Source organism: Salvelinus sp. IW2-2015, linkage group LG11 (assembly GCF_002910315.2).
Source record: "Salvelinus sp. IW2-2015 linkage group LG11, ASM291031v2, whole genome shotgun sequence".
NCBI lineage: Eukaryota > Metazoa > Chordata > Actinopteri > Salmoniformes > Salmonidae > Salvelinus > Salvelinus sp. IW2-2015.
Genome location: NC_036851.1, coordinates 33,337,030 through 33,347,030, shown reverse-complemented (window position 1 = coordinate 33,347,030; position 10,001 = coordinate 33,337,030). Strand labels below are relative to the sequence as shown.

General features: G+C 42.3%; 1 protein-coding gene across 1 annotated transcript; it reads right to left on the bottom strand.

The window, feature by feature from the left end:
- Nucleotides 1–780: 780 nt before the first annotated feature.
- On the bottom strand, nt 781–8,509 carry LOC111970235 (probable nuclear hormone receptor HR38). Its single transcript, XM_070445642.1, is given in 10 exon segments — nt 781–2,996; nt 2,999–3,122; nt 3,125–3,189; nt 3,192–3,215; nt 3,532–3,710; nt 3,905–4,107; nt 4,364–4,527; nt 4,800–4,929; nt 5,141–5,967; nt 8,359–8,509. Coding segments are annotated over 9 exon segments (1,755 nt in total). The 5' UTR covers nt 5,966–5,967; nt 8,359–8,509; the 3' UTR covers nt 781–2,955.
- Nucleotides 8,510–10,001: the final 1,492 nt, after the last annotated feature.

The following is a 10,001-nucleotide window of genomic DNA, read 5'->3' as shown; positions in this document are numbered from 1 at the left end:
ATCATCTCGCCCTATAGTAGTAGTGGATGGAGTGAGTTATCTCCATTGTCCATACAATTTAAAACACTTTGTGAACTTGTGAAAAGCTTAGAACAATATCTATTATTGCAATCAAAGATGAGTTGCTAAATCTAACAAGCTGAATATGTGCTCAGGTGACTTGGGTCTCCCTACTGTATTTGCTGGCATATCCTACAGCATAGCCATGCCATACTATATTTAATAGAGTATGTGGTTTATACAGCCCAATAACAAAGCAACTCAAAGGGGAACAACCAAAATTCATATTGTAAGGTGTTGCTATTTGTGAGTGGATTGGTTGGTATAGTGTTGCTATTTGTGAATTGATTGGTTGGTATAAGCTATTTTGAGCATTCATATAATGTAATTAGACAACATTATGGAAAAGACACAGACTCCCACACAGTTATTACGTCATGTGCCCCTGCGTGGCACAGAGCATGAAAGTTCCCCTTCCATCAATCTTATCTAGAAACTATGCAAGTGGTTTAACCGAAAGGAACGAACTGCTTCCTGTTATGATGTCATGAAAATCAAACCAATGGTGTAAAACTTCGGCTGCAGAAGAGCCTGTAGACTAGAGGAAATAGTTTTGACATCATCTTATGTGGTTTAACCACTGATTTATTTGGAGATAACAGAAAACTCAGAATCTGGTGATAGTTTTTACTACACACACCATCATAAAAGTATGTGTAGTAAAAATTGTCTGTGAAATAGTATCATGACATTTAAGAAAAATGGCAACAAATGTTTTATTTTGAAATGTTCTTTTAATATTAAATACTTTTTCTTCCTCTGAATATATATGTATGTACCACATTACGAAAACTCACAAATATAAAGTATTTATGTTATAAGTATACACACGTCACAAACAAACATAGAACATTTTTGTATAAATCTGTATACTGTGTTAGAACGCTGAAGTGCTCTTAGCTGCTCGTCCCTTTTGTCACATTTCACTGTATAATGACTTAAGAAATCACTTGAAGTTCATTTCAAGAACAAAATAAAAATAACTACATTTTATAAAACTGCACACACTCCTCCTGAAGGAGCGTGTGTAAGGCAACCCTTACAGTAGCAGATGTTTATAGATTCACACAGTTAAGGATAAGGATAGTAAGCTATAGAGCATTAAGGGACACGTTTGAGTGGATCCATGTTACAGCTATAGTGTGAAACTTAATACTCTCCCACATTCAAAAAATGAAATTTATTCTATGATTTTTATCCTTAGACTATTCTTAGGCTATTCCAAACCATGAGATTCCTAACCTCCGTTTTCAAGTAACTCTTGGTATGCACATTTTCATTTCAGCCAATCAAACTTCACCAAGTCTGTTTGAATGTTTTGTCATCTGGTTGTTGCTGACAAATTAATAGATTTACAGAGTTTCTATCAGTGAGATGGTTGAAATGAAAACCTGAATACACAGGAGTTCTTCAACTTTTTTAAAGGCACATTTTAAACATTGTAATTCTGCTGGCATTTTTCTCTTTTTAAGGACTCATTCCTATAAAGTTTTAAGGGGAAAAAAATAGTTTCAGTGAAATGATTCTCCTGCCATTACAAAACCGCAATACTTGTTGCATTGTGGCATGAGTAAAATTTATGACACCTTTTAAAAGGTCCAATGCAGCCATTTTAACTCAATATCAAATCATTTCTGGGTTACAATTAAGTAAGTACCTTACTGTGATTTTTTCAATTACAATGGTAAAAAAATAAACAAAAATAGCTTCTTAGCAAAAAGCAATTTCTCTAGCAAGAATTTTGGGTGGGGAGGGGAAAACTGAAAACTAGCTGTTATTGGCAGAAAGGTTTAGAACTCTTTCTTATTGGTCTATTAACTAATTTACCACCTGGTGATGTCACCAGGCAGTCCAAAACTCCATCCCACCAAAACAAGCTGAAATTTCAGGCAGCTCTTACACTAAAAGGGCATTATCATAATTTTAACAATTTCACAGTATTATTCCATTCTCATAGTGTGAAAATATAAATATAAACACAGGAAATCACATTTTTGACTGCACTGGGCCTTTAAAGTACATTAAGGCTTTATGGTTGATGAGCTGTAAATGTCACAACAATAGCCAGCTGTCACTGCAGACAGATAGACAGCTACCCTTTGGTCCGACCTTCTATAGGTGTAAATGTGTGGTATCAGGACTACAAATGGCTATTATTATTATTATGGTTTCACTGAAAATGCTCGCTTTGAAATGTAGGACGCAACAGTTGTTTTTGAGAAAGGCTAGTGGACTGGAGACTACAGTGTTTGACACTGTTGGCCTCCCTATGTGTCAACTTTGAACAGCTACTAAATTAAGTTGTGTTGGGATTTGGAAACTCAATAGGATTTTTGAGAACTTAGGTTTAAGTGGGTGTTCAGGTGTGAACATGCCTGCTTTTCCCCCTCAGAGCTGTACATACACACCAACTGTCTCTCAATATTTTGCAGCGTGCAAAAACACAAACGTACACATTTTGCATAGCGATAAAGCCACTCTACAAAGTCACACTTACAAAAGAGACCAAAAACTAGAAATGTTATCTCATGTCTTCCTCTCTCTTGTTGAAGGAATTGTCCAGGATAATTCCACAGATTGGAAAATAAACATCCAATTCTGTCACCCACAGGTTTTTGTTATTAAACTAAATGTGAGAAAAATACAGTCTAAGTCCTCACTTTTAGACACTGGACCAGAGGCAGAATCAGACACTTTTCATCAAGTCAGTGCACTGGAAAGGGGTGATTCCACTTCAGTAGGAGGGGGGGGGGGGGGGGGAGTGCCTCCTATCCACATTCAACACTCAGAAGTCCCAAATGTAATGGACACAGACAACGGCCCCCTATTCACCTCCTCAGTTTATCATATGTTTGTCCCCTCAGCATCATCACTTAATCATTCCTCTTCATCTTTTCAGAAAGGTAAGGTATCCATGAAGATTTTGTCTACGATGGTGGTGGGGGGACCAGGTCCTCCAGCTTCAGGTAGAAGATGCGCTGCAGGCCCTGGGTGCAGAGGGTGCGCAGCTCGGGGAGCTTCCCCAGTAGTCGGGACAGGAAGTTGGGCTGGGCCGCCCCGCGTCGGAGCCACTGCCGGTCACGTGGTCCCTCAGACAGGTTATGAGGCGGTTCTGGAACTCCTCCACCGTTTGGGCTCTTTAAGGCCATGGCGATCTGAGGAGAAACAACAAGGAAAACCTCTTGATCAGACACATTAATAAATGTGCTTGTGACAGGCTAATACCACAAGCATATAGTATGAGTGTTTCAGTTGAGTAACCAGAACTTACCAGACTTATTGCTTTCAACTCCTAGTGGAGCGAGAAGCTGTATAGTGAAATTGTATGTGTCTGTCTTTGTATGTGGTCTGTCTGTCTGTCTGTCTGTCTGTCTGTCTGTCTGTCTGTCTGTCTGTCTGTCTGTCTGTCTGTCTGTCTGTCTGTCTGTCTGTCTGTCTGTCTTCGTGTGTTTGCATGCGAATGTGTTTCACCTGTGATGATGACGAGTGCTGCGAGGCAGGCGAATGAGGACACGTCCAGATTCATGCGGTGGAGGCTCTGGGAGAAGTCCATGATGGAGTCGATCCAGTCGCCAAAGCCCCTCACACACTGCATACGGTGAAGTACCACACCATTGCAGAAGATCAGCTTGTTCTTCTCAGGACTCGACCTAGAGACAGAACAGCCTTAACATATATTGCAGAAACATTGGGTGCACATTTGTGTTTTTTAAGGAACTATACAGTAAATTTGTGCATCCCAAATGGCAGTCTATTCCCTATTAAGTGCATCACTTTTGAACAGGGCCCAAAGGAAATAGGGTGCCATTTGGGATGCAGACAATGTTTACAGTGGTAATTATACCGGTATGCTAGCCGGAGGATGAAGAGTTCCACGAAAGCAGATTCCAGGAGCAGCTCCTGGTCTTCTGGGCAGAAGGCGGTGAATCCTGGGATGGTCTCGGCCCATTTCCGCAGCACATCCATGGTGCCTGTCAGCAGGTCGTAGAACTGCTGGATGTCGTTGGCATCCTCTTTATCTGATAGGCTGGCCACTGTCTCATGGTACTGAGGAGTGGAAAGAGGAAAGAAAAGGATGACACTGCCTCTGATGTCCATCTCGTCATAACATATAGTGTGAAATGTGATCGAGATCACTTCAATCAAAGAAGATGAATTACATAATAACGATATTAAAGCAAGAAGCTTAACTTGAGCAATTCTGAGAGAGATTCAACAGCAAAGACGAGATACTGCAGGCACTTAACATACAACCAATAATATGCTGTTCCATGAGTCACATGACAAGGTCTGGAGGTCTTACCTTGGAGTAGTCCAGTTTTCCGATGGCAGGGTTGGAGTCTATGTGAGCCCTGACAAGAGAGGTGATGATGTTGATGGGTGGTGTGGTGGACGCTGACTCTGGTACAGTCTTGGGTTTAGAGGGCAGACGACCCCTGCGACCTTTCAGGCTGTCTGTGCGGACGACTGTAAGTGAGAGAGAGAAATAACAACAAATACTCTCACTGACTGTACGTGTCTGAGATTCTCATATGACTGTCACCGCAAGCCTCCGTTTCGCTAAACAATTGCTATATCCATTTCAGTTTCTCTTTTTCTACGAGTGGGCACTGTAAAGCTTCAGTTTAGCATTTCTGTCATTATTAGCTTGGGTTTCACATGACTGTCAGTTCGACCTTGGGTTTCACATCAAATATAATAGTCACTGAAGGKTTTAAGGGGGTGTAACATGGCATTACCTTCTTTCACCATTCCCACCACAAGGCACTTCTGGAAACGGCAGAATTGGCACCGGTTCCTCCGCCGCTTGTCTACTGGACAGTCTTTGTTGGCTAGGCACACGTATTTAGCATTCTTCTGTACAGTTCGCTGCAAGAAGTGAAAATAAAAACAAAGAACAGTGTGATTATTTTCCTGCACATTTCTCAATGTTCCCCTTTCTCTTTTATAATCACACTTCTACTGGAACTGGAGCCAAGTTAATGTATGAATAGGTTATTATGTGTAACTGAATTATAYAAAATTCCTATGCAGCCAGCCTGCGAAATAATAATAATATAAGTACTGTGAAGCTTCCTACCTTAAAGAAGCCCTTGCAGCCCTCACAGGTGCGGACGCCATAGTGCTGACAGGAGGCGTTGTCCCCACACACCGCACAGCGACCCTCGTTGGCCCCGGGGCTGCTGATCTTAGGGGACAACATAGGCCCCTCCATGAGCCCGGGGCTGTCCAGGGACACCAGGTCCAGGGATAAGGGGGTGTAATGGAGAGGGGAGGCGTGCTGCTGTGAGGGCTGGAAGAAAGGGTCCTCCTCACCTTGCTGGGGGCCCTGATGCTGCCCCAGGGGGGAGTGCTGCTCKACCGGGGGGGTGAAGGTGAAGAAGGAGGGTTGCTGAGCTAGGCCTGACTTATCAGCCATCCAGCACCCAGGGCCTGGGGAGTAGGGGCTGAAGGGGGAGTCCCAGGCCGAGCCAGGCTGGCTCTGGAAGCCCGGGGTGGGTGGGGAGGCGGTGGCCGACGCAGGGCTGCCATAGTAATCGGAGCCGCAGGAGGACAGCGTCTCGTCAAGGTAGCTGAGGGCAAAGGAGCCTGGGTAGCAGCCGTACACCTGGAGGTCGTCCAGTTTGAAGGATGAGTGCTGAGCCTGAGGGCTGGAGCTGCCGCCGGCCGCGGGGCCGGAGGGGGCATTGGAGGCGGTGATCTGGCAGGAGTAGGCGTCAAACTCGCCCACGTAGCCGCTGCCCACCAGGGTGTTGATGCTGGGGAGGGAGGAGGCGGTGAGCTGGTCCCGCTGGGCACCGATGTCCATGGCTGGCTTAGCACTGAGGTCAGGGTTCAGGAACTCAGAGATAAAGTAGTTGTTGTCGTAGGGCACAGTTCCATACTGAGTTTGAACACAGGGCATTGCTAAAAAATAAATAAAACAATATTTAAGAAAAATATTCTGAAGCCAAATAGTTGCATTCTGTAGTCGTTGTTCTTAATTGTTGTTCACTATCAAAACCTGAGGCCAACATAACTGCTGAAATTATGAAATAATTGAAATGGTGCCATTTATGTTGAGTAATGTAGCATGAGTAGACCCTATAGGCCCACCTGCCGTACGCTCCAAGTTCACCATCACTCCAGCCAAACCAGGTGCAATAATCTGTAAACAACTCTACAACCATCATCTGCAAGCCTCCTTACTAATCACTTAAGTCAACAACACTAAAGAAACTTAACCCGTCTTAGGGATCCCTTTTTAACACCTCTCCAACAGCGCATTCTGACATCATCCCATACAGAAACAGTTCCATTTCCCCCCTCTCCTCACACTGCCACAGCTTTAGGCCTCTTGGTACCCCTTTGGTGATTCTGAGAAAGCCTGGAAAGCCGGCTGACTGGCTGATGGGGAGATAGTCTTGCCGAAGGATATTGGTTACTGGCTTTGAATGCTTTGAAACCCACCCCTTCAGTTATGAACAGGGCAACCCTCCTACCCAAGGTCTGGGGATTGGGTTCCACGGTGGGCTAAATGCCAGCTGAAGAGGGGAAGGTGACAGGCCTGGCAGAGCGGAGGGCTGTGGCGAGCTGCTAAGGTGTCTTTAGCAGCTGGACATGTCTATGTGATTCATGTCTACCTCTCAGAACTGTCCATATCAGAACAATATCGGATCTGGAGGATTTTTCACTAATCTGTAGCTATAATCATCTGATCTAATTCATATCTTAATTATTGTCTTAATTCAATTTCAGTTAAAATCGCAATGAAGGCTGTTGGTCAGTCAAAGCTTTGAATATCTCAAGATATTCTGGCATGACTAAAAGCAATATAAAATAAACAATTATCCTAAATACTTGAATTTATGTGCAATCACTGCTTTTTCCTGTTTATACACTACATGACCAAAAGTATGTGGACACCTGCTTGTCGAACATCTCATTACAAAAGCATGGGCATTAATATGGAGTTGGTCCCCCCTTTGCTGCTATAACAGCCTCCACTCTTCTGGAAAGGCTTTCCACTAGATGTTGGAACATTGCTGTGGGGACTTGCTTCCATTCAGCCACAAGAACATTAGTGAGGTCAGGCTCTGACGTTGTGCGATTAGGCCTGGCTCGCAGTCTGCATTCCAATTCATCCCAAAGGTGTTTGATGGGGTTGAGGTCAGGGCTCMGTTAGCAACGGTGTGGCTGAAATAGCCAAATCCACTAATTTGAAGGGATGTCCATATACTTTTGTATATATAGTGTATCATCACCAACAACATGTCTGGGTGTAAGCTATTCTGCCCCTAAACAGTGACTTGTGTTTTTACCTCTTAGCATGTGCTTTGGTGAGAGAAACTATACACTTGTTGCACACAAACTAAAGTAAGAAACATCCTTGACCTATAAAAAGGGTGCTTACATCAAAAGGTCACAAGTTAACCTCTGAACCCCATGTGTAACACGCACGCAGAGGATATGTGTGCATCTGATAAGATGAGGACAAGACAGACAACAGTGAGACATCCGATACCGCCACTGCCTCCTCTTGAACACCCAGTAAAACTACTGGCCACATCGCCACCTGTCTGATCTTTGTCATTAGTAGTTGATAACAATAACAAAGTTGATAACAATGTGATGCATCAGCCTATTTATTTCATATAATAAAATAATACACATGGATTAAGTTTTTAATATCTGACCATGAAGAGCAAATATTACAAAACTATAAATAGTCTACCACTCATATTCTCAACCATTCTCAACTATTTCAGACCATCAATACACCCCTATTGGCCCCATATAGGCCCCATATAAAAGGCCCTATTAAATAGCACTGTTAAACAGCATAGTCTACAGGTAGGCTTTGAAACGTGCGAGGCAAAAATCAGTCAATGATAGAGAACTGGGGGACCAACACATCGTCAATTCACAAGCGTGATAGCGATCAATGTTGAATGCAGTCAAGTCTACAATGATATCCAAGACATCTATCATTTGGTCTGACATGTTATTAAGTTATTATTTGATTAACAGTTTTAAGCAGCTGTAGCCTATTCGAATGGTATAGCATCTACACATTGCCTTTTCTGTATATGTCATTCGAAAATAGAAAGAGACTAGGCTACTTTATCACATGATCAAGAAAACAAATTTACAGTCATTGTAAGTAGGCTAAAATGCCACAAATCATTCAATAAGTAAGCTCTTTAGGAGGGTAAAGTTTTCTAAGATTAAAAAAAGCACCCTTGCCCATCGGATCCATAACAAAACAGTAATACCACAAGCATTAATGCAAAATAATAAGAAATACATTTTACTAACCTGATCTATAAATCCTCTAAATTCCTTAGACAGATTTTCATTTATTCCGAGTGATGGAGAAGCATCAAGTGTATTAAACCTCTGTCTACAGTTCAGAAAGGGAATGAAATCTCCAGACTTCGGGTAGAGCGTAATATATACAGTCACTTTTATTTTGCCGTTACGTCGGGTGAACCCGGCTCTAGGCGTGTCTTTCCGCAAAAATGGCAAAGGGGGCGGTGATTTTTCCGGGTCAGGAGCCAATGGCATCGTTCTCACACAGACGTCCTTATACTCTGACGCACACTCGGGATTCCATTGACGCAAGCGACGGCGGAACGTTTGATCTAAATTTAGACCTGGTTACACGCGTAGAGCTATAACTGCCTGGAATAGGCCAAAAATAAACGTCAGATGATTACATTTTATTGCTTAAAGCAAAGTTTATAACTGCCAAATGAGCGACAGAGATAACGTAATTAATGGTTTGTCATAGGGAAGTCCTTGTAAAGACTATATGCTGGGTCGTTTTGTTTAAGTCTATTTAAATAGCATAGGCCTAACTATAGGCTATTCAAATGGTACACAATGTAGCCTATATATAGGCTAATATGGGCTAATATGTCTAGTCTAACATACCATTTGTAAACAGTGACATTTGCAAACAGGGATGTAAATTGAGGGAGTTTATATACACCATTGCTCAGTTAGGTTTAATTCACTGGCTTTAAGGTCTAGCTGTAGGCCTATCTTCTAAGTAAAATTTTAACAATTGAGTAATTACAATACTTGATAAACTGTACTTACAGGAATAATTACACAGTAAAAATGGGCACTGTATGTAAAGTGTAAACRTTATTAATGACATAACACATTAATAACATATTGCATACGCACTGTATATAGCCTCGCTATTGTTATTTTACTGCTGCTCTTTAATTATTTGTTACTTCTTATTCATATTTCTTTAAAGGTATATTTGATTTATTTTATATTTTTTGAACCGCATTGTGGTTTAGGATTTGTAAGTAAGCATTTCACTACAAGGTGTATTCGGCGCATGTGACAAATACAATTTGATTTGATATTGTATGAAGGCCTTTTTATTAATCAGCTGGACTATATAATTACACTAGCCTACATTCTAGGAGGCCTGTGCTCCAATTCTCCACCCTTTTCCCAAAATTGAGCATTTGTGCACTCCACGACATGGATTTAAAAGTATAGGATTGGTGTAACAGTCCATGCTTATAACAATCTTATGCTTTTAAATCTAAGTGCACACTTCAGGGAAGAGGGTGGAGAATTGGGATGCAGAGTAGGTGCAGCTCGACAAGTTGTAGTATGCATGGGTGTGTTGAGGGTGTGTGTACGTGAGAAAAGCCAAGCCCTGCTTGAAGCGTAACAAGCGGGTAACATCTGCACGTGGCTGCATCAAGGTATTATTATTACAATGCCAACAAGATCAGACAGGTGTATCCCTACAGCCCTAAATGCAGGGCAGTAAAACAACTGTAAAGGTGTTGGCACCTTCTCGACAGGTAAATGCTCAGAATTCAGGGACTGAATACCCAGCTCAATTCATGGAGGGCCGAGTGCCTGCGGGTTTTTGCTCCTCCCTTGATTGATCAATGAAGGTAATTGATTAGTAAGGAACTCCCTCA